Here is a 25,873-nt window from a genome sequence, read left to right on the forward strand (position 1 = left end):
TTTTTCTACAGTTGCAAAAGATAAACCAGTATCTCTTGTCTGCAAGGAAGATGTAGCAGTTTTTAACGAATACAACATTGACCGGCATATTACAGTCAAGCGGAAGACTGCCATTTACGAAGCAATATCTGAATAAGAAAGACGACAAAATACTTCCGTATTCTTAGAGAATTATCAGGCGGACAAAATTTTTTCGATGATAAACTCTGTCCAAGAAGCAGCTACGCATGCAAGTTGTATTGTAACATACAATGTTGCTAAAAATAATAAATCTCTAGGTGATGGGGAGTTTGTTAAACAATGTATGCTCCAAGTTAGTGATGTTTTATGTCCAGATATGAAAAATAATTTTGAGGCTGTAAGCTTATCGCGAAAAACTGTGACTTCTAGAATTGAAGCCAACGATAAAAGTTTGACATCACAACCCAAGTAGCACCTAATATTAGATATTATCAGAAAAATCGGTAAAATCTAACGCTATCTTGTACAACTTCTAATATTAGAAAGATACAAGATGTCGCTGTTTGCTCTGCCTTATAATATTAGATTCTATGCGAACTAATATTATCTAGCGTTCGCCATAATATTATTTTTCATTAGTTTTGATGCTATATAATATTAGAATATATATTTTCTGATATTATCTTGCGTTGCTTTTTATTTTTTGGAGTAAGTAAGAGGTAGTAGCAAGGGATCCGGCAGAATAATATAAAAGGGGATGCAACCCTCTAACAAACTATCCCCCCCCCAAAAAAAAAAATTAAAATATTCTGTTATTACATTTTGTTTTGTTATTACATATACTTTAATCTGTTAATTTTTTTCACGATACATTTCTTCATTGTTAACAAGATATTTAAAATAAAAGTACGAATTTCTTGTACTTGCAAATTTTGCCGCGAAAAACTGTATTGATGGCGCTGGCTTAGCTACTGAGTTTGAAACACAAATAACTACAAACAGTAGTTTCGTATACTAACGTGTTTGTTTGTGCACGCTTAACGCTTATTTATTGTGTTGATGAAGTTTTACAGTTGTGATAAGTCAGTTTGTGTTATACACCTTTGTTAAACTAAATAACTAATAGAAAATATAATATTATTTATATTTCATTAAATGAAATTTAAAATTATAGCTTAGATATCTGCCAAGTTTGTGCATGTTCAGTGTGCATAAGAAAAGAATCAAAGATGACTCAGAATTCATTGAAAAAGTTATAAACAGGTTTGGACAGCAAACAAGACGATTTCAATTCTTGTTTGATTAAAAAAATTTTTAACTGTTACGTATCAATAATTACTTAATTATTTGCTTTTCAATAAAAATATTTTTAATAAAACATTTTTATAACAAAATTGTTTTTCTGTATCTCTTTAAGTGTTTAAAAAAAAAAAAAAAGCTAGGGGGTTCAAGCACACCCTCTCGCACCCCGCTGCCCTTGGGTAGTAGAATAATTGGGAGATGTAATTTTATACTTAATTTTCTGTATTGCTGTGAAGCAGTAAAGCATAGAACAATAGTTTTATAATGTCATTCCATGAATTATTTTCTTAGCGATACAGAAATAATAAATAAAATAATTGTAGCGAATTCTGCTAACCATCCATTTTCCTCCTTCTTACTCCAAAGTATATCTTATGTTCAGCTGATTTTTTTAAATATTTCAAATTTAATTAAGAAATACTATATTGCAACTTTTATTGCTATTTTTTTCCTTTTCTTCATACAATGGGTCTTTTGATGAATTTTGTATCATTAATAATTTTAAAATCATTAATTTAAAAATGTATTCTTAATTTTTTTTTTAGGAATGAGCCTTTCTTATCAAAATTTTAATTGAATTTGTTAGTTTGTAAAACTTGTTTATAAAAGCTGTAACTTAAGCCATTTTTAATCTCACAATTAACATTAATTATTTATATTCTGAAATTATGTAATAAAAACCACACTACATAATTATAAAGTTATATATTTACATTTGAACTGAGTGGAAATTTAAACTTAAAATTTTTTTCTTCTTATAATATTAAAATAAAATTGTTAAATTTTTAAGTGGTCATTTCTTGTAATAATTGACACAATAAAGAATAAAATTTAAAAATATTCAAATTACTTACTTCAATAAATTTACACATTTTCTGTCCCTTCTTCTTTTACAGAAATTAAATGTAGAAATACTTACGTAGCTTTATTCTTTCAGTATCTGAAATTTTATTTAACAAAACACCTGAAACAAAATCCAAACGCAACCTAGAAATTTTTCCACGGAGAGAAACCAGGAAAGCAACTAATACTATGAAAATTGTAAATATTTTTTTATAATGTAAAAATAACTTTTATGGGCACTTCAGAAATTTTCATCAATTTGATAATTATTTAAAGGTGTTGTGTACTAAACCAACAATCTTTGCAAAAAATTTACATAACAATTTAATTTCAAAACTGTCAGTAAATATTATGTTTTATCTAAATTAAATTTGCACTAACATATACTTGCATACAAGAATGAGACGAAAATATAATAAAATTTTTTACATTATTTTTTAAAAGTTGCTTTCAGCATGAATGATCAAAATTTGACTACAATCCATTACTCTTTTGAGAACGTTGCTATAAAAAAATTCAGATTTTTGTTTGAAAATTCAAATTAAAAAAAATTCAGATTTTTGTTTGAAACAATTCCATTGCTTTTATTTCGCTGATTATAGATTATGCGTTAGGACATAAATAGGTTTAGAAAAAAGCAGGTGTAATATGTAAACATTTTAAACAGAGTTTTTCAGAAAATAAATTTTAAAAAATTAAGCAGATGCTAGAGTCAATTTTCTGGTATTGATCAATTAGCCATAAAAAAAAAACTATATTATGCATGTAAAAACTTGCTTTGCAAAGAGCCTTACTGATGAAAACTTAAACAAACAAGATTCTACTCTACGTTGGTTTAAATTTTTTGCTTTAACAATAATGTAAATAAATGTTCAGCTAAATTTTAAATATTAAGCCAAAGAAATTTTTACTATTATCATTATTTTAACATCATAAAAATATTCACTTCTTATCTTAAATTTGAACAAAATAATTCAAAATTAAGTGAAAAATACAATGCTAGTAGTATGAATGCTCATAAGCTGGAGTTAATGTTTAACAATGATGTTAAAATTAAATTGTTTCCGATATGTTGCAAATTTTAAAGAAACCGAATTTTAACTTCATATAACTTCAAAATACTTAAACATTACTATCATGACTATAAAAAAATTTCCAACATTATATCTTATTAAGTTTTATTAATGAACTCATATCTGCCTACCCCATTTTCTAAAATTTTGAAGATTTATTATAAAGTTGCTGTATAAATTACCGAATGCAGTAGTTAAGAAAAAAAAAATTAATCAAACCAAATCATGACAAACATTATTTCACAATTTAATTATTTTATTTTAAAACAAAACACAATATAAACTTCACTCAACTATAAAAGCAATATATTCTTACCGTCATTGTTTAATATAAACATATAATCCTTAAGAACACATACTTGTCATTTAATAAAATAATTTTTATTGCAAAAAGCAACAGTTGGACTATGTGTTATCATTTTTATTATTATTTTCTAATAAAAAGAATTCCAAAACTTTACAGTAATTTATTTCATGCAGTTCTTTCCCCTTCAATTGCAATTTTTTGTTTATGTGCAACTATATATCAAAACAATAAACTGATGAATCTGCTTTATTGAAAGATTTTATAAAATTGTCAGCAACCAAACAAATAAACAGCAGGGATGAATCACACAGAGATACGCCTTTCTTCAAACTTCTGCACAACAACAAGAGGACTTTCAGCTCCGGCAGATTTAAAGAGAATCTAACAGCATATACACATCAGTTGTTTTGTTTTCTGTCAGGATTGAACTTACGGGCCCTCGTATTCTACCAGAATGTCATTTTCCATTTGCATTATCCAGCAGCCCAGACGAAGCTAAAATTATAAGAGAGAAGAAGTTAAACTTTACATTGAAAACACTAAATTTAAAATTATTAGCATTGAATATTTCTTTAAGACTTAAATCATTTAAAAAAAATTTTAATAGGTCTAAAATTTAATAGGTAGATTTCTGTAACAATACCTACACCAAAAAATCTCAGTATCACTACGCAAGAGTCGAAAAATATTTCATTTATAACCACTCTCAAGTAATAATTTTATTCTTTCCTAATTATTTTTTATTAAAAAGAAATTATAGTTCAAAATCCTTAAGCCCTTCTGAATCACTGGAGTTTAAAAGATAATTCCTTCTAGAAATGTTGTTCTTTCTTTCATTTTTTGAAAGAACACCATAATTTAATAAAGAACAGGAAAGGAAAAAAAAACATTTTATATCTTATTGAAATCTGACTGTGAGTGGGTATTCGAAGCATAGGAAATCTGTGAAATTGGGGAAGGGGGATACCGTTTTAAAAAATACGATTTTTTGGCCACCTAAATTTATGAACTTTCCATGATTTTTTTTCTTTTAAATAGTTAAAATCATGACATTTCATGACTAATTTTGTTCAATATTGAAATGCCAGACTTTCCTTTATGTAAATTGACAGAGAGCTAGTCTAGAATGACCGGACACAAGATATCAGGGCAGTACTATGAAAAGTTTTAACTGAGTGCAAATACTTTAGGATCTCAGCTCAAGTTATCCATAACCAAAATTGTTCACAGTCAATCATTTGAAATAAATAAAATAAAATAAAAATGAATATTTTCATGTACAAGGATGGCTATTGTACAAGTGAGATACCTTTGTTTCGATTAAAGATGAAAGTTATTTTAATTAATTAATATTATTTAATCACGTAATTATGGCTCATTCTTAATGATACAATTCATGGATTCAGTTGGCTGGAGTTCAATTAAAATATCTTAAAATACATTAAAAATAGTTTGCAAATAACATTAAAAAGAAAATATTAAAAGAAAGAAAATATTAAAAGAAAGAAAATATTAAAAGGATTTAGTGATAATCAAATGCGTTTGAAAGTAATTACTCAAATGCACGTTCTAAATAATATTGTGTGTAAAATTATATGGTATTGTATATAAATTTAATAATATGAATTAAAAAAACACATGGAAATCAGTAGCAATAACTATGACAAAGTCATTAGAAAAAATTGTATAAGGGACTAATAAATGCACCAATAGAATTTTGCATATCATAACAATGTATAAACAATAAAGGGAATTAAAAAAAAAAAAAGCATTGAGAAAATTTGCAGCATTAATAGCCAATAAAATGATTGAAGTACCGCATGGATGTTATAGTATCACAGTACTTATGATAGTATTCACATAAATCAAACATATCAAAAAGTTATTACTTGAATGCGTGATTTAAATTTTGCATGTCGTAATAATATTGGAGTTTTAATAACTATGAGGAAATAATCATGAACTATGAGGAAATAATAAAACTAGGAGGAATCAATTGACTTGATCTGTAAATTTTTCAACTAAATTTAGTTAAAGCTCTGAGGAGCTGTATATTTTAAGTATAATCTAATAAAAAGCAATTTTTTAAATTTCACACTCAGAAACTGTAGCTACTAGTCTTGTTTGGTAGTTAACAACATTGTAAAAGCATAATCTAAATAAAAAGCAAGCATATCTTTGATTATAATAGCTTCATTCCTTTTTCGTTTGCATTATCATACAAAAATATTTCCTTCAATTGATTAAGAATTCATTTAATCCAGCTCTTTATAAATCAATGATATGTTTTTTTTAAAATAACTTTGGCATTTGTGAAGAAATCAAATTATTTAAATAGATTATTTGTCTACAATTGCCTAAAACATTAACATAAAATTCAAGAACAGTTCAAGTTTTATTACAATGTTTTTACCTTTATAAAATAGCCATTAACTTCCCACTGCTTAAACTGTTCTGCAGATAATACAATACAATTGAAAAAATATTTTTAAAATAGCTTTCAAGATTGAAATTTGGAAATATAATTACACAGGATAATATGTAACTGTTCCTATCATAACTGAATAAAATGTTACATTTAAATCCATTATTCTTTTAATTTACAATAATAACATGTATTTTAAATAAACAAATATTCTGTTATACATTTCAAACTTGATAATTATTTCAAACAGAATAGATAAATGAAGGTAAAATCAAAAAGAAAAAAATATTTCTTACCTACAGATGTTGGCATCTCTCCCCACTGAAGAACAACATTTTTATTAACTTTCGGACAAGAATTTACATAAACTCCTTTATCTAGAAATAAAAATAAACAAATTATTTTTACTCATAATAAATAATTTCAGTACCTAAACTACTCAAAAAATAGGATGGAAAAAATTCTGCTAAAAATCATTATCTTAAAAGTTATTTCAAAATACAGTAAAAGATAAGAGAAAGAAAAATACATAGCAAATTTAAAAAAAAATGGAGATGCCTTAAGTTTTGAAAGATAAGTATGTTGAGGTCTTTAAATATAACAAAAAAGTTAAAGTGAAAACAAGCACTGATCTCGGTACAATTACTAAATATAGTTAATACCACTTTAAAATATAATTATTTAAAAACTTTTGTAAAACAATAAAAACTATCAACACCTTCTTGAATGTTCTGAGTAAATTTTCCATTCCAACAATTTTTTAAACATCTTAAAACATTTAAGAATCAAACTAATTTATGTAATACTTTGTATTTGTATGTTTTTATTGCTAGAAAGCAAAGAAGATGTTTAATTATAAACTACTAACATTTTTAAGGATGTTTGGAACAGAAAGCTTTTTTTCTGTTCAACTCTTAAAAAAGTTGTAATTCTTAAATAGAAATAAAGAGAAGGATCTTGAGAAATCTAAATTTTTCTGATCAACTGTTAGGTGGAATTTTGCTAGCAAAGAAGAAAAAGCTCGAAATGGATATTTAAAAAAAAAAAAAAATGGCCAACATATTTCAAAGAAAATAGGTATTTAAACAACTTAATGTGAGTGTCAAAGAAAACAAGCATTTAATTCAGATTTTTATACTACTGTTATGATTATTTTTCAAAAGAATTATCTGGAACTAAAATAATTTCACAATGCATAAATCTCTGCATATGTAATTTTAATTGTAAGTAATTATTCAACAGACTTTTACAAATTCTCAAAATAGTTGAGTGATTTTCCGAACCTCAGACTTCAAACTTCGAGAAATTAAAAGGTTTTCAATAAATATATTTGATTTTATTTTTTAACTCACTGAGATCATCTGAAAAGTTACATTTGCAACTTTTCAAACGATCCTAGTCAACCTAACCTAGCAGTTCAAAATCTTAATCCATAAGGATTATTCCTAGTGCAGTGATAAGACATGTGCCTATAATACCAAAATATGATGGAAGCTTAAAGCATTAAACAAATTCTCAATTTAACTTTTCATTTATAACTACTACAATATATTAACATTATCAATGATATATATTTAAAATGAAAAACTAATAAACATTAAAAGTAAATAATAAATTAAAAGAAATAAATAAAAATAATTTTTATTCCCTTTAAGTTTCTTTTTTCCTTTCTTACTGAACACTACTTTTTAAATTTTTTGGCACATGTTCCATCACTGTTAATGTTTAAAATTAATTGAGTGTAATCCAAATTGGTTTAGTTTTATGCCAGAATTTTCGGTTCCATCTTTAATATTGAAAAGAATCATTGTGCTTAAACACCTATTTTGTAAAATGTTTAACACTTATTTTGAGCAATATCCAATTTTGTAAAACATGTCCATCAAATTATGTTCATTTTCTTATATATGTTTTTTAGCTGTATCCAAAACAAACAGCTCAACAATTTAATCTTTTTAATAAATTGCAGATTAAAAAAGTTTTATTTTAATTTTATCAGTTTATTTAATTTTTCATGAAATTCATTATTTTAATTAAATATTTAAGAAAGAGTATGTTAATAAATATCTTTTAATAAAAATTGACCTTTTTTAAAAAATAGTCTGAACATAAAAATTGTCTCTTTATAAAAAACAAGAATAAGAACATTTACATATATTTGTAATAAGTACATTTGTATAAGTACATTTAATGTTAATATTAATGGCTCACTATACGTATAGATATATACAAAATTTTTAAAAAAAGTAAAAACTTTCATAATTCATCACAAACAACTTATTCTATACAGGTTGTCGGAAATACAACAAATGTGGCATGCATACAGAATTTAATGGTGGGATCTTTCCCAAGTTTTCCTTAAGGAATGCAGTGCCTTGCATTTCTTCAGTTTCAGCTGAAACTGTGCTGACAGCAGGTTCAATACATTCAAAGAAATGAAACTGCAAATTTCAAAACGTTCTGATTTTATAATAATGAAGACACCACAGAACAATTTAATGTACAATGAAATATTTTAAATAAATACTAAACTTTTATATGTGTGCTGTAAAATACACAAATTAAACTCAAACACATATTAATAATTCAGTTACTTTTTAGTATCTGCTCAACATAGCACATTTTGTCGCATTGTGTGAAAAATTATGAAAATTAAGAAAACCATCATTTTTAACCAAATTAACCTACACAAAAATTATAGAAAACAGAAAGTCTTCTTAATAATGGAGAACTAGTTGCTCGGGGACATTTTTAAACTGATAATGCAACATATGATTAGCAATAATTACAATAAAACTATAATCAGTAATTTTAAATCTCTAACAATAACAGTTTATACAGTTAGAAAATACTTTTTTCTTAAAAAAATTTGATAAATTCTTAAAATGAGCAGTAAATAGCTGGAATCAAATGTAAAACAATTTATGTTCAGTCATAAATTTTAAGCATTGAAATTATACTCACTATCATAACAAAGAAGAAGTTGCAAGCCTTTGGAATTGGGAAGAGTGACTATAGTGTGAGGTGTAATGAAGCCCTGAGACTAAAAGAAATATAAACATGAACATTAAAAACTTTTGAAATGCTTTGGACAATGATTAAAATAAACTAAACAAAGGAGCAGACTATATTATATATATATATTCTGCTCCTTTGTTTCTGACACAAAATTACAAAACAATTAATTATATCTATAAAAAATCATACACATAAAAAAAAAGATTCTGCACAATCTAGCAGAAAATATATTGTGTAAAAAAAGGCCCATCAGCAAAAAATAAATAAATATAAAATAAAACAATAATACAATACCAATGTGTAAGATGCAGCAAGTATGTAAAAATAGAATAATAATAATAAAAAAAAAATACTTGTATAAATGCCTTTCTAATTTAGGACCCAATAAATGTTTCAATGATACTAACAATTCTTTTTAGTTGTCACACACATTTAAAAAACCAAATTAGTTCATTTTAATATATATTTCATATGAAAAATCACATGTATTCCAAATTAGTTTAAATTTCCTGTTAAAAAAAGTTCTTTGTTACCACTGCAGCAGATGCTTTAAAATTTAGTGTTTAATGTTAGTATTTTAAGGCTTTTAAAGACAATTTTTGAAGAAAAAACATTATGAATGCAATTTTTGATTATAAAACAGATTTTAATAATATTTTATAAAGTTTGATAAAACCTTAAATAACCCAAGAATACAGGGATTAAACATAGGAACTTCGTATATTAAAACCAGAATTTTAAAAAGTATATATTAACTGACATTTATTATTCTCTATGCATACATGCACACTAGCAAACATTTCAGATTATTTAACATAATTGCAATGAAATACAAATCATGAAAACACTTAATCAGGGAGCTACTTCAATTCCAAACTTCCTTATGATTTTTGTGTATTGTTTACTACAACATTAACTGCTTATCATATCATACTTATTTATTAACCTTTTCAAGAAGGATCGACAAGACAGCTAGGTCTGTAGGGGTATCTTTTTGCGACTGGGGGTGGAAATTGTAAAAGAAAGTTTCTGTTCGTAAAAAAATGGTGAGGAGAATGAAACAACTTTATACTCCCACTGTTTTTCTTAAACACCCTTCACTACTTCTTTGACTATCGTATTTAGGGATAATACAAGGGCCACCAGAGAGGGACTCTTGTGCTTTTGTATCACTTTATAAGTGCAGAAATCCTTTTTCAGTGGTTTTATTAGATTCAGCATAAAAAATTAAACAAATAATATTTCACATATCGTTTTCTATAATAAATTATCAGCCTGTCCTATGTTATTATAACTTATGCACCTTCAAGCATTCATTCATTTGCACCATGTAACACTTTGTCAATCTTTTTGTTTTGAAGTTTATCAATGCAGAATCTCAATAAATAATATTTCAATGTCTATACGTACATTTATGTTTAAAAAAATTAATGAATGGAAAAAATAATAGAAACAGCCTTTTCTTTTTTGCTGTTATATCAATCCCTCATTCGCAACAATTTCTGCAAAAGCAAAATTTAAAGAATCAAGTCTTAGTTTACAATAACATACAAAAGTTTTAATAGCTATAATTATCAGTACCTATAATAATAACTATTTAATACATTACAATTAATATTTGTAATTTTAGTACGTTTATTAAGCATTTCACGTTTAATTTCTATCAAAAAAATTTTACAAGCTGTTTTTTAACATATTTATATTAAAACAAATTTTAAACAATTTGTCTCTGTTCTACAATAAGTCTGAGTAAAAATAGAAGAAATTTAAATAATTTCTGATGCACGAAAAGACAATTTAACTACAAATATAACTATTTGAATGTAATTTTTATCTTTAGAATTGTTAAATCTCTTCAACTTATGAAAATACGTCACTTCAATCAATGTTAAATAGTTTTTACCACTTTATTTGCCGGTTTTATGTTTTCACTATTAATGATAACAACAATAAAAACAAGAGGGGGAAACGAAGATAATTCTACTATATTTCCTGGCTAATTTGATTGATCTGTTCTTCTCAGTAAGAATGATCGTAACTATTGAAAATTATTTAATCAAATAAAATTCCCTTAATCTTATTTACAATATTATATTAAATAAATTGTGTGATACATAAAAAAACTATTATTACAATAACTTGGTTAATCATTGACAAAAATTAATACAACATTTTTAATTTAATTTAATTTTCTAAATAGCATATATCGTAATTTAAATCACTAACTCTAAAAAAAAATGCTTTAGCCAGTTTCTAAATTTATTTATAACAAATCACTCAGATCCTTATTCCTCTAATCTCTCAGTTCGAATCAAATATGTGCTTTGGTTTCCAAAGAATTTTCTTTTAAAATAGATCCCCAACAAGAACTACATGAATATTTCAATTATTGTGCTTCAGTTGCAAATGATTCATATAAAATATTCATATTCAAAACATCATGTCATTTTCTTTTTGTACCAAATTTCATAAATGAATGCATCTTACAGAAACTATGTAGAAACTATAATAGAATTTTTTTTTTTTTTAAAATTCAGGTAATAGATTTATGAAATTTTAATGTTCTCAAAAATTTAGTTCGATCTTATGAAGATAAACCAACGAGATATTATTAGACTTCATAAAAACTAACTTAAAATTAAATTGTATCTAGCGTAATGAGAGGTGAGGAACACGAAAATTGTCAAAAGAAAAAAGATTAGGAAGAAAAAAAAATACAATTTATGATTTCATTACAAATAAAGCATAAAAAATACAGTATTATAAATTACACTTTCAAAATCTGCAATCTTTGAAATCCTTATATAGCCAAAATCATGGATGAAGTTACAGCTAAAAAATGTAAATATATATATAAATTTTTCCAACAAAATAAATATTTTTATTAAAATTCATAGAAAAATATTTTCTTCTTGTCTGCAACAATTACAATCAAAATTTTAAAAAAACCGATAAGCACCACATTTATACCAAAAATAGAATAGAAACCTAAAAAATATTATTTATTTGAGTTTATTTAAAATATTTTACTTCGATATTTATTTCAATTTAAGATAATTTACTTTGACGGCTATGATTACTTGATATTTTTATGTATAATCAAAATTGCTATTTGTTAAATTAAAATAGCAATAAAGAAATTATCTTTGAAAAATAACTTTAAAATATATTTTTAAACAAAAAAATGTACAAAATTTAAATTAACTACAAAAAAAAAACAGGAAAGAAAACAGTAGATGTATACCCAAACTTATAATTGATATTTGAAAGTAAGTGGGAAATGCAGAAAACATTTTCTACCCTTATGAGAAAGTGTTGCATAAAACAATAAAACACATCCCACAGCCACCCCTTCCCCCAGAAAAAGGTTAAAGCTGAACTATCTATATTAGAGGTTTATACTTAAAGAGTTTTACAACAAATAGCTTCACAATTGTATAGATTAGGGTTGTAGTAGAAAAATGTGGCAAAATAAATTGCAACACTTAATGAAGTTTCCATTCTTATTCTGCTTAAAAATCCACATTTCATTACTTTTTAGTCAAAGGATACATATTTACACCCCAAGTTGCTTAAATTATTGAATAACTGAGTCAGCTCGTTAAATATAAAAATTAAAGTTTATTTTTAGCTAATTCGCAAAGTTTTCTATCAAGAATAACTTTTTGGTAATAAAACTAGCATTTGATCAGAAAATTATCAGTTTATTTAGGGGAAGTTATAAGATTACAGGGTGGTTCAAAACTATACGTCAAAAATGTGAAGGCAGCTAGAGGTGACCTAAATAAACTGATTTTGTATAGGAATGTAGAATATATGCTCAAATGCAGTGTTAAAAGTGCTAGCATGTAATGCAGTATTACTCCCAATAATTGAAAAGCCAGTTATACAAAAGATTTATTAACAGTTCCTAATATTAACAGATTTATTAACAGTTCCTAATATTAACAGATTTATTAACAGTTCCTAATATTAACAGACTTATTAACAGTTCCTAATATTAACAGATTTATTAACAGTCCCTATTAGCTTGCCACCAGTTTACAATCAAATTATAGAATTACTTGATAGAGCGAGTATCAACAAGATTCAAAGAAGTGGCGCATGAATTGGTGTACATGAGCAAAAACAGTCAGCACATTTTCAGTGGCAACCAGATCTTTAGATGCTTCAAGACTATTGATTGTACAGGTTACTTGTTTTATATTTGACCCCACATGAAGAAATACAAGCATGTCAAATGTGGAGAATGCGGTGGCCAGTTCAGGAACGTGAGAAGAAATATATTAAAAGCAAGCAGCAATGATATTTTTATCTGCATCAAAAATTAGGATTAGAGCGCATGAAGCCTACTAAAAGCTAAATAATGTATTCATATTTAAAACATACCCAATTGCGAAACTATCCAAAAGGAGCGCAAGAAAAAGATCAACAAAAATATTATTATTCAATTAAGAAATCATCAAGGTGCTTAATGAAGTGGAAATATATGCAGAAAATGTTTAACAGTGATTATAAGGCCTTTAAAATGTAAAACTATCATTTAATTTAAAGAAAAGAGCTTTGAAGTAAACTAAATAAAAGATTTTAAAAAATTTAATTTTATGTAAAATAAAAATTTAGTTATTGAAGTGCAAACTATCAGCAAAAATAAAATACAAAACTTTATGCATAAAATTTACATTTCCTTGAATCTCTTACAGATTGAAAATTGTCATCAAATCCCACGAAATTAACTCCAATGAATTTTTCCTATGATTTATCTTGGTGATAAGAATTTGTGTGACACCTCAAAATTTTGGCATGTCTAAAAAGATCCTTGCATAAGGAATGGGACAAAATATTAGGTCAACTGCGCCATGCATACATATAAAATTCAGTGACCTGCATACAACTCTGCATTAAATGCAAAGGTCTTTACTTTGAAAATTTGTTATTATATTACAGGCAATAAAGTTTTCAAACTCATTTGAAAGTCTGGTACTGATATTTTGCTAAGCATTAAAGTTGTAGAGCATGTGTGTCAACTTATCTCTTAAAACCCTGTAATTTTAAACTATGCAAATTTTCAAACAAACCATGGAGTGAGGGATATTTGCGTTGCAGTATGCCACTTATTGTAAGATTTTAAGACTAATTTCGTATAATTTATAATAAATATCTTCCACGTTATTATGTACATCATGACAATCAGCCACAAAATGTCAAGATATGAACTAAAGTGATCTTCAAGAACACAGAAACAGATTCCTGTGGCTAAATATTATATTAAAACTATTAGTCTAGTAAAAATAGCATGTAGTCTAGTACTCTAACAAAAAGAGTACAAACTTTACTCACTTAACTATACTTTTACTCTAGTTATATCAGAAAAAGAATAAGGTAAACTACTAAGAAAACAAAGACAAAAAACACATAATTCAATGATGTCTTGATAACTACATGCTTGAGAACTAAATTTAACATCAATAAAACAAGTCCTAAATAAAGCAAAGAGAAAACTTTTGTTACTTTTAAATCTATTATATGTTATTAACTCAGAAAAAAAAACTTCTTTTTATTTAACCAACATATCAGTCATTGTGTTTCTTTGGATTATTATTTTCTTAAGTTTACTAAAGTTGCAATTTTTAAAATACCATATTTATTGCAATATAAGCCACCCTTTCCTTTTCAATGTTACTGAAAATCAAATGCAGCTTAGAGTCGAAGGTGTAAAAATTTGTTGAATGGGAGAAATTTAGTTTTTACCCCTTTCAAATGGAAAAATGTAACGATCCATTCTGGTCACTGCACTAGTCACGTTCCATAGGTATATCTTTAGTGTTCAATCGATCCTGAACATGATTGTCTGCATAACAAATGCATAGGATTTCATAATAGACAACTCTTTGTAGGAAAACAGCGACACCAGCACCAATTCCAAAGTCAGTTGTGACAGTGACCAATCATTTTCGGAGCATGATACAGTTAGAACAATTATAGTTTCATGTGTGTATTTAATCTATTTAAAAGTTTTTAATTGTAAAAATTTAAGAAGTGAACAATTAATTTAATCAATCATTGACTTATTATTACTTCCTATTATTAATTTGATAAATATCTGTTATCAATAAACCTTTTTACGCTACTTTTTATTTTTCACAAATCTGTGTTCAAAATTTGGAGTACAGCTTCAATTCAAATAAATACCATAGAATCATATTAAACGGTAGCGAGTCTGATATGAAGATCTGTCACCAGATCATAGTTTAGAGACCCACAGAAAACTCAAACATCAGTTACAAAAAAATTCATTAAAACTCAGAAAGATATCAAAATAATTTACTCACATGAGCGGGTATATAAATATCGTAGACAGCACCAGAATCCAAATCTAGAGCATGAAAACCTTCAGTAGAACCTTACACTACTTTGAGCCATACACCCTCTTCAATCGTCATATCTATTAGAGTAGGCCAGTGAGCTTAGTCTGCAAAAGACTTGAAGGCCATGAATTTGTGATACGGTATTGGTACCCATTAATAAATTTCTATGCTTTCTTTCAAGGTGATAACAAGGAACTTTATTCATTCAAATTCGACTGGGAAAAAATTATAAAAACAGTCACACTTTGGTATAGTAGTGATATATTACTCATAAAGTTCTTAAAATTATAAAATAAAGAAATCAAATTCTGGTAAGAACTGGACTCTTAATTAGAATTAATCATCATTACAATGCTGTGATAAGTAGTCTAATGAAAAACCTACAAACAGGTTTATAAATAATATTTGTTATGCTTTGAAATGGATTTAGGTTTAAGGTTATACATATTAGAATTGATGTAAATATAAAATTCAAAATGAAATTTTAAATATTAACATCACTAAACAAAGAAATCATACTTTTGTCAAAAGTAGACACTTTACAAGAATTCATCACTGTTTGAGTCATTAAAATGAATAATCTAAATATAAACACTGCAAGCTGTTTTTTTAAAAGAAAAAACACACTTATAAATACACAGTGGTACCTCGTTAACGTGAACATGCTTAACATAACTTTTTTAACAGGGTGTTTAGCCAGATTTTTCAACAAAAAATAAGTACCTTTTATATACTTTTTAAGCACTCTAATTAGGATCTTTGCAGTAATAAAATTTTTTTCTTTCTATTGTTTAAAGTTCTTACTTTAAATACATAATAAAATTCAAAAGAATCAAAATTAATTTAAAAAATTTAAAAATCGTGCCCTTTTTTGTAATTTAGAACAAGAATCGACAAGGCAAAGAAAAGAAAAATCCCATTTTAAAATATAGAAAATTATGCACTTTTTACAAACCCGAAGTAAAAAAAAAAAACTACCTTTAAGGGCGTTTAAAAAACGCAAACAAAAAAATAAGCAACTTTAAGCACTTTTTAAAAATGCTACGCACCCTGTTTAATATGAACTAATTTTTTATTCTCCGCACAATTGAATACGCACATAATACTTTAAAGTATTTTTAACATGAAACATCTTTTAAGGTGTACTTGAATTTCATTGCCCTTGGATAAAAATGTACTTTAAATGTGAACAAAAAATTCAGTTCCCCTTGAACAGGTAAGAAAACTAATCATTCACAGTTCTACATCTATAAGAGTTTTTTAAATGCTTTGTTATCGAGTTATTAATTACAGCAATTAAATTAATGAGTTGTATGAATTAAATCTGTTGAGAGAGCATTGTTGTTGAGAATTACAGGAAACAAGCCTTTTGTACTCTAATGTGAAAAGAGTTTTCTTCTACCTCATGAGTGTGAAAGTAAAGAGGCATGCTTTCTTGAAAAACCCATATTGATCCTTTGTTCATTACGAATAGTTATTTCTCCACCACTCTCATACCAAGAAATTGATATTACTGAACTGCATTTCTAGAGATAAATATGTGTGGAGCTAAGATTTTTCTTAAATTTCACTAACGAATACTTTCAGTTCATAACGAATACTTTCATTTTTTTTTTTGTAATGAAAAATGAAAGCTTGAATAATTTTTTTGGATACAGTTTATAAGTTAGAGGACTTTTGGAAAGCGTGTGCCAATAAGAAACCAAAACAAGATATTACCAATTATCTTGTTAGTAATCCTCTCTAATTTGTGCAATGAATAAATTTTTCTTAAATAGTTACTTTTAACCCACTGATGGCTCTGCACAAAAAAAGTTGGCTTTGAACCTGCAGTCTTCTCCACATAGCAAAACGGGTTTTTTCCATGCTAATAGATAGGAGAATAGTGCACAGGTGAGAAACATTCTTCTAATTTTACCTATTTGCTAAACAGCCAGTAGCATTAGTAATCTTTTATTTGCTTCAACAGATTTAAAAAAAAAAAGATAGAGCACCAGAAGTAAGAACATTTTTTAATTAAATTCATCTGAACTAAAATATTTTTAGCTTCCTTTATAACTTTATTCTATTTTTTGAAGTAATTGGTTGTATTTATTATGAGATTTAAAGAAATTATTTAATATAAAGCGGAAATAAAAACTAGATATATATTATAGTACAATTATAATTATATGTTTCACACATAAATAAATATGAAATCAAATATATATTAACTTACATATTTATAATGGGGATATAACAAAAAGCTTTTTTTACTACAAAAAACTAGTTTTACAGACGCTTTTATTATGACAAGGCAATTAGGAGGGTTTATACTAGACTTTAATCTTCACTTTTCTTGAAAATACAGTATTTGGAAAACTGAAATGTTAAGCATTAAAATTTTCTTTCAAAAATTACGATCAATTTTCAGTTTTTCTATTCTGCTTTTGTGTATAATCTTTGTTTTTTATATGTGTTTTTATAATAGCGCTGCATTCTTTAAAAAGTTTCAGATAGACATTACCTCTTTTAATGTTTTATGCATAATTTTTTTTGCAGAAAATATTATTTTTAGCATTAAAGTTTTGTTTTAAGAATTAAGAGAATATTCTTTTTTATTCACCTTTACAACTTTAGCTTTTTTTTTCAATAGCAGTTAGTTTTTTTTTTTAATCTTAAATATTTCTAATTATTTTAGTATCTAATTATCTTTATTAACTTAAACACTTCTATTAAAACTTTTTCCCCTTTACCCCATATCAATTATACAGCTAAGTTTCGATTATTTTTCAATAATGACTAAACTTATTCCAATATAAAAAATATTTATTCATGTTTTTTAATTAAAAAAAAAGTGTTGCTATTCGGTCAATTTTCTTTGGCCAACAAAAATACAGAAACAAAAATACAGAAATTAATACAAATAAACAGAATACAAATAAACAAAAATACAGAAATTAATTTAGCCACTGTAGTATTTGTAAAGTTTAATATTGAAACCCTTTTTTTTCTTATTTAAATGTAGAATACCAGTTAATAAAATTAGCCACTTAATACAATCAAACTTCCTAAGAACGAATGATGCTTTATTAAGTGACAGGCACTGTATATTATTAAAAGACAAGTCTTGCTGCAGCTCCCTATAAGAAAATGGTTTTTTAAAACTTTTATAACTTCTTCTCTAACTAGGACAAAAAAAAAGTTTGGGAGAGATGAAAACGAATTTGTATTTAATATTGAAATCTGAAATTTAATGATTTACTCATAATAAGCTTAAAAGTATATTTGGTTACCGTTAATAATAAAAAATAAATGAAATCAAATAAAAATTAATTACATTGATTAAAATCAAAAGCTGAATCATAAAACATGCATTAAAAGCTATTTCAGTTTCCCTATAAGCTAATAAAAAATAATTCATTAATAACTAAAATATAACTGTAAGGAATATATAAAAAACAATCCTGAACTTGAATATGTGTTAAACTGATAATACACTAGCTAATACTCACTCCATCAGTTCTTAATATTTTGCTCCTCAGCCAAGAGAGGTAATATACGCGTACTCTACATTTTTCGCCAGACACTGTGACAAGAATATTTTGGCCATCTAGGACTTCCATTTGCCGAAATTTTCTCCTCGATATTAACTGATACACTTTACCTTGACCACTACGGTCAAGAAGCATGAGTCCATTCTCTGTACCAATCAGTAGATTTACTCCTAAGTAACAACAGTTTATATTAAAAAAACAATAAAATAAATTTTAGCTACAAAATTAAGTTCAAAAAGAAATTAATACAAAAAATGATAATTCCAAGCAACAGTGTGATAAAATATTGCTATCAGCAATGTAAAAATTCCACCTAATGCTTAAGTCACAGTTAGTAGCACAAACAAATAAATAAGTAAATTACACAATGCAATGAGTTTAAACCAGCTTTTAATCTATTTTAATAAATGTTAACCTGCTTTAATTCCAATTAATATCAGCAAATTACTGATTAATTTTTTTCTACAAAATAATTTATAATTTTATTATGCCATATTAAAAATTTAATGTCCTTGTTCGTTACCCACGAGAAAACTTAGAAGGATACACAATAAAACATTTAAACATCGTGTTGCAATAATAATGAGTGATAATTTATTAATAAATTAATAACGTAAGGTTTACTGTTTACTTTTCACACTAAAAATAAACACCATCAAAGACTTAAAAATTATTAAAAAAAATATTTCACTATTGAATGCTTGACTCTCAAACAAATGGCATGTTTTTACAGTTTTTTATTTATTCATTTTGATTTCCTTTGCGAGCAGCAGAAACGATCATCGCCTGGTAAATTACCTTGAAAAGGCAAGATCCGCTGCTTGAAGTGAAATTATTTAGTTGTAAGTGAACTCATTTATTTAAGAAGGTTGAAATAACAATCATATTTTAAAATAAAACAATTTAATTTGATAACTATTAATGAAAATAATAATGAAATTATTAATGAAGTTAAACTCATAAAATCTATATGAAAAATATCAATGGTTAAAAGCCTAGTTTTTAAAATATACAAAACAATGCCATCCAAAAATTTTTAAAACAATTATAGTCTTTTTCTTTGTAAAAAAGCCAGCAGTTAAAATATGCAAGTACATACAAACGTAAGTCAATATAAAGGGCTATAATGTATTCAGTCTTGTTCTAAATGTATCACGTTTTTTTTTAAAAAAACTCACACCTAATTTTATCACTAATCTAGCACTAAAACTAAATCAGGTAATTTGGATATAAACTTTTGATGTTTGAGAAAAAGGATTTTGTTTTCAAAAGGAAATGAACACATTATGAGGAGTAAAATAAGAACTAATAAGTAACAGAATTTAGGTTTCAGGAATAATATTTACATAATTTACTTTGCTAAATAATCGTGTATAAAAAAAGAGACGGAGAAAATATTTTTAAAAAAGTGCTCGATTCTCACTCCATAAGGCAGCACATAGAATATCAGAGTTGAATCGTACTTTCTTATTTCTGGAGTGTCATCAGATGACTCGTGCAATGTTGGTGTAACATTGACACTAACATGGCTCTCTCTCCTTGGAGATGGAAAGGGACCAGTACCATCACCAAACCCAAATGTGAGAAAAGAGCGCTGTTTGTGTTGTAGTTGAGGAGGGGCCTTTCCAACAGCTTGCCTATACTCTTACATAAAAGAATAAAGTTATTCAATCAGAAAAATAAAACTAAGAGGTAAACAGACAATAAAGCAATATAAAAAGCAAGCATCAAGAAACTATAAATATTAATTTATGCTGTATTATTTAAAATTAGCACAAAAACAAAGCCAATACTTATTTTAAAAAAAGTGGTGATTTTATTTTAACATTTAGTGCAATTGCAATAGCATATAAAAATTTTTTTAACACATACTTCCTGATATATCTGCAATGAAAATTAAGATACTTTTATTATACTGATTTCTTTAGAATATTTAAAGCGAAAGTCAAATTTATACATAAGTAATATTACTTTTCATTTCAGTTAAAATAAAAACTAAATATTTTCAGCAAAAGTTATGTAATGAATGTATATGTAGTTACATATGTTATAGTGAATGCTAAAAACTTGGTAATTTCTCTTTCCAATAACCTAACTAATTACTATTAAAAAAGATAACCATACACAAAAATTTTAATGAGACTTAAAACTGGAATATTATATTATGTTGTTCCATTTAAAATATGTTATTTATAAATTCTAAAAACAAACAAAAAAAATTATCACAATTCCTACTTAAAAAGCATAACTCTCTCAAATAGAAACACATAAAATTTAAGCGAATATTTTATTAAAAAAAAAATCACATATTAATAGCACATGTGGGTATATTTTCTGATAATTAACTTTAAAAATCATTAATGCTTCAGTCACCAGAATATCTTACTTAAAATACATATTGAATGAACCAGCTATACAAGTCACAATAGGAAAAAAGGAATTTCTTAATTCTAACTAATATTTTGCAGGGGTGACATTAAAGAAATGGGGAAACAGAAGGAAAAAAAAATATTATGCTTTAAAAACAAATAAGAATATTTTAAGTGCAATAAATGTATCAAGTAACAAATCAACTGGATGTTTCCAGGGGTCTGTCCAGACATTTTGTGAAAGGTCCGTTTTTGTAAAATTGTGAAAAAATTAATCGTAATTTGTGAATAAAAAATAAACGTTAAGTCACATTCTTTCAACCAGGGTCCTGCTTTTGTGAATTTGTGCAAATAGGGTCCTGTTACTGCAAAAATTCTTTACAATGAGTTTTTAAATTGTAAATGGATACAAGATTATGCTCAACACTGTAAAATAATAATAAAAACAAATTAAATTTTCAAAAATAAACAGCTATTGCTGCTACTAAATTAGAAATGCAACACACAAATATTTGGTATTTAGTCTATACTTAGTTCCTTTGCATTTGTCTTTCTCCCCCCCCCTCCCGCTTCCTGGGAAAGGTTCATTCGATTAGCAAAACAATAATGAAGATAAACAAATCTGTGAAGGGTCCACTTTTAAGTTAAAATATTTTGTTAAGGGTTTGTTAATGGACCCAAATTTCTTCTAAATAGACCTTAATTTTTGAAACCAATGCCATACAGTATGCTTATTCACAGCACTACCCCCTGACACTTGACATATTCGGAGTTTTCATGCAGCTAGTGATAAGCAGTGTATGGTGTACCTGCTTTTATAACAACTAATATTCCTACTCTGAACCGACAGGATTTTTGTCCACTTTACACACAAATTTACTTTTCTCTCAATAGCAAAGCAAAGACAGCAAGAACTTTATTAGTTACCATATATATATTATATTAAATATTAACTCATGCATGCATTTTAAAGTTTGAAATATATACACACTTAAATATAGTAATATAGTTAACAATTATGTTTAAATTGAGATTATAGTTCAAAATTAACTCTTACTTTAATTTAAAAAATCTGTGTTAAAATATAAATTTTAGTCAGTAATTTTATAAAAAGAGTTTTCAGAAGAACTTTTGTTTATTATACTATGGTCAATACTTAAAGTTTATTTATATACACTGGTTATTTTAGATAATAGTGCATAATAATGGTGAAAATTTTGTTTTATATAATTTGAATTCTTAACTGTAACAAAAGAGGAATTTTTTAATACACTTTTTCTCATAAGTTTAGCTATTTAAAATATCAATATTAATGTTATACCAATACATAAAAGCAATTCTTAAGGTTTTTGATAGCTTTCATTGTGATGGTTTCCACACAGTAATCTTAAAAAAGCTAAAAGTGCAAAAAAAAAAAAAAAAAAAAAAACAACTCGTTCACAATAATTAAGTCTTACTACAATTCTAGTAACACAACAGTTATAAAAATCACAAGTAATACCTCATCTGATATTGTTGAGTCTTGAAGCCTATGCTGTGGTGAAGACTGATGATCAGATGTGTTCGAAGCACGCTGCTGCAAGAGGTCAGGTACAACACCCATAGAACGTGCTAGCGGTCATCCCTATATTACCAGGAGAGCTTTGAGTCCAGGACCTCGATCACAGCCACCGCTTGATGAACTCTGATCCGTTGGCTCCCTATCACTGCAAATAACAAAAGAGCTTTAGTTTTCAGAACTAAACACAATTAAAAAGGAGAGAAAATTTAAAATCTCTGGAATTTAAAGTATAGCAAATATGCTTCTAGTCAGCTACACGTTTATGCAGATTTTATTGCTATTACAAGAGTAATACTGTTTTACTACAGTGTGTTCCATAATACAAGCAGGAAATAATTTTGATTGAAAACACAAGTTTTAAATCAAAAATTGTGATTTTAAAAAAAACCAACCTAGAATTGCATGTGTGATAGCGCATTTGAAATTTTAATAGTCTAAACACTGGCATTTTATTTTCAATATCCGCATTTTATTAATCAAATGACATAAAACTCAAAGATTGGGTGACTTTTAGAACACTCTTTATTGCAAACAAATAGCATTTTTTTCAGCTAGGAATACAAGTAATATTATGTAGTTTTTTTAAAATTGTTAATACATGAATTAGAGTAACAAACCATGCCACAAAAATTTGAGATCCTTAAAACAACTGACAATAACAAAAATGACTACTAAAACTGTTCCCTAAGAGCTATCTGCTACTCTATTTAAGTGCTACTCTATTAAACAAGATTTGTCTTACTTATAGTTCTGAGGATAATATTATTTTTAATTTTCACAAATAAACTTGAAACTTATATATCATTCTCTGGATAAATACTTTAAATAACAATAAATACTTAGTACACGAAACAATACTGCATTAAAATGATAAACAATGCATAAAATTAATATTAAATAAAATGATACATTATTCCATCAAAAAAGAAATGTAAAAAGGTTAGCAATGTGTAATAAAGTAGACATTATATTAAATCATTTAAGTTTGTGTATTTTGAAGAAAAAATAATTTTTTTAAATGCAATGCAAAGATAGAAAATTTTAAAAATAGAAAGGTAGTTAAAATAATAACTAACCATCAAATCAGATAATCTGTTTTGTTTTTGACTACCAGTGATACCACCATCAATTTTTTTATATTTGTAATCTCAACCTCCAAAAAGATGTTCAATATTTTTGTCATCTGGAAAGAAAAAACATTTTAAATTAAGTGCATAAATAGGCACAGTTACCAACATGAAAATAACAATCCGAGGATTTTTTAAAAATGTAAATTTCATACCAATTCTCAAGTCATTTATATAACATTCTAGAAAAAGGAAATTTTAGAGATTTTATAATCATTTAGAAGAAACTGGTATTTCAAATTTGCTGCACTGCTTTTAGTTAGCAGTTGTCTTTAAATTAATTTGAATACTACTTGTATTTATTATTTTAGAAATAATGACTGGAGACAAAAGAACTGTTGCTGTCATGTGGACCCCAGACGGAAAACAAACTAGAGTAGTTTTGAGGTCTAGAACAGGGTTTCTTAACCTGTGGTTCATGGACCCCTTAGGGATCCATCAGTCATATTTTGGGGGTACGCCGACTACTTTTAAGACGATGGGATTAATAATATTTAAATAAACATTGATCTTTTTTTTCTATTGTAATACCAGTTTCTTCTAAATGATTATAAAATCTCTAAAATTTACTTTTTCTAGAATGTTATATAAATGGATTTTTTGTTTAATTGAATGATAATAATTCAACTTCAACAATTCATCTACAAGGAACATCGAGCAGAACAGGCACAAGGGCTTTCACATCAGTTACGATTCATTCAAAAGGCACATTCAACAGAACAAACAGCAGAACTTCCACACAAATTAACATTAACAGGGCAATTACAATTCAGTTAAATTTATTCATTCACAAGGCACATTCAACAGATCAAGCAAAAGAAGCAGCCAAATAATATGCAAATATGTAACTAAGTCAACTCACGTGAAGAATTTAGTGTCAAAAACAATATTATTTATATAAAAATTACAATAAATGTCGTCAACATGCCTAAATACTCGAGCATGCGAACTTTCATTAGTTAACCAGAAATACAAGTAGCCGTGAATTTAAAAAAGATTGTGCACCCTGAAATAGGTAGGGGATACTATTAAAAAAAATGCATTTCTATTTTAATTGAATTCTTTAATTTAAAAATCCAAACTAATAGCAAATTTAAAAGGTAAAAATAAAGTATTGGTTTAAAACCAATTTCCAAAGATTGTGCGAAAATATTTTTACGCTTTTAGCTTACTTGTTTTCTATGACGTTTTTAGTTTTCCTTGGAACTCAAATTTTATAAGGGGTAAAATAAAAGCGCGCAGCAAACTATTAAGTAAACATCTTGAAAGGGAGCAGAAATAAGAATAAATCGCTTTATTCCATTCTAAGCGAAGAGGTAGCTTGTCGAATCCCACTTTTACCCTGGATTTTATTCCAAATATTCCTATTTCCTGGTATATATAAGTCCCACAATGAACGGATCGTAAAGACACGGTTCCCAGCAGATAGCCGAAATCAAGCATCACTGGTTGCGGTCAGTGTGCGGGTGGGTGACCACTTGGATCAGTCTGCGTAGGGACCGAAGGTGTGCGGTATTGGTCCTCTCGTTAAACTGTTCCACCGTAAAGTGCTCGACTTTGAGTGCAGGTCATCGGGCTACCGTAGCGGGGGTGCCATGCCCTCTGCAGAGGATCGAAATTGTGATGGTATGTCTTCGGGTCATCCTCAGGGATGTTTCCCAGACAGTCGCCAATAGCCCATTGTGCGACGTAAAATGAACTACAACAACAACCTGGTATATATTTTTTATTATACAGTGAACACGAAAACCCTGGATATTATTAAGTGACGTCCTTCTCTGTTAAAAGCGATACTACCGTAATGTGATCTGACACGCCAACTACAATTGCAGTGGCACCAAATTGATTTTCAACAGGAAAATTTCAAAAAAATAAAAAAAAAACATGTAGATGTTTTCCCGGAATTGGCTGCAAGATTTAAATTTCGAGTAGGTTTATTTCTGGGACATTTCTTTTGGTTTCTCGCTGCCCTCTGCCCGGAAG

General features: G+C 26.9%; 1 protein-coding gene across 13 annotated transcripts; it reads right to left on the minus strand.

Moving 5' to 3' along the window:
• Positions 1-3,414: 3,414 nt before the first annotated feature.
• On the minus strand, positions 3,415-25,035 carry LOC147817077 (serine/threonine-protein kinase mig-15-like). 13 transcript variants are annotated; one of them, XR_015430199.1, is made up of 9 exons: positions 24,753-25,016; positions 23,840-23,946; positions 22,704-22,908; positions 20,297-20,477; positions 18,792-19,003; positions 8,876-8,954; positions 8,236-8,352; positions 6,208-6,288; positions 3,925-3,981 (listed from the first exon to the last, which is right to left on the minus strand). XR_015430199.1 is itself a non-coding variant. In XM_087154450.1 (8 exons), exons 5-8 carry the CDS (start codon positions 18,966-18,968, stop codon positions 3,916-3,918), a joined length of 399 nt encoding a protein of 132 aa, XP_087010576.1. In that variant the 5' UTR covers positions 18,969-19,003; positions 20,297-20,477; positions 22,704-22,908; positions 23,840-23,946; positions 24,819-25,016; the 3' UTR covers positions 3,415-3,915. The 13 variants fall into 13 exon arrangements, 10 of the variants coding, with proteins under 10 accessions (XP_087010576.1, XP_087010575.1, XP_087010588.1 ...); XM_087154450.1 differs by lacking the exon at positions 8,236-8,352 and having other exon boundaries at positions 3,415-3,981; positions 6,212-6,288; positions 24,819-25,016; XM_087154449.1 differs by lacking the exon at positions 8,236-8,352 and having other exon boundaries at positions 3,415-3,981; positions 6,212-6,288.
• Between the last annotated feature and the right edge of the window lie 838 nt (positions 25,036-25,873).

Source organism: Parasteatoda tepidariorum, chromosome 1 (genome assembly GCF_982258835.1).
Source record: "Parasteatoda tepidariorum strain Cologne lab strain chromosome 1, Ptep-v5.0, whole genome shotgun sequence".
Taxonomy (NCBI): Eukaryota; Metazoa; Arthropoda; class Arachnida; order Araneae; family Theridiidae; genus Parasteatoda; species Parasteatoda tepidariorum.

Coding starts and splice junctions, on each gene's coding strand:
- LOC147817077 (XM_087154455.1), bottom strand. CDS start 18,968: ATGCTTCTTGACCGTAGTGGTCAAGGTAAAGTGTATCAGTTAATATCG. Junction 8,955..18,791: donor AAATATTAAGAACTGATGGA/GTGAGTATTAGC, acceptor TATTTCTTTTAG/TCTCAGGGCTTCATTACACC. Junction 6,289..8,875: donor ACTTCTTCTTTGTTATGATA/GTGAGTATAATT, acceptor TTTTATTTCTAG/ATAAAGGAGTTTATGTAAAT.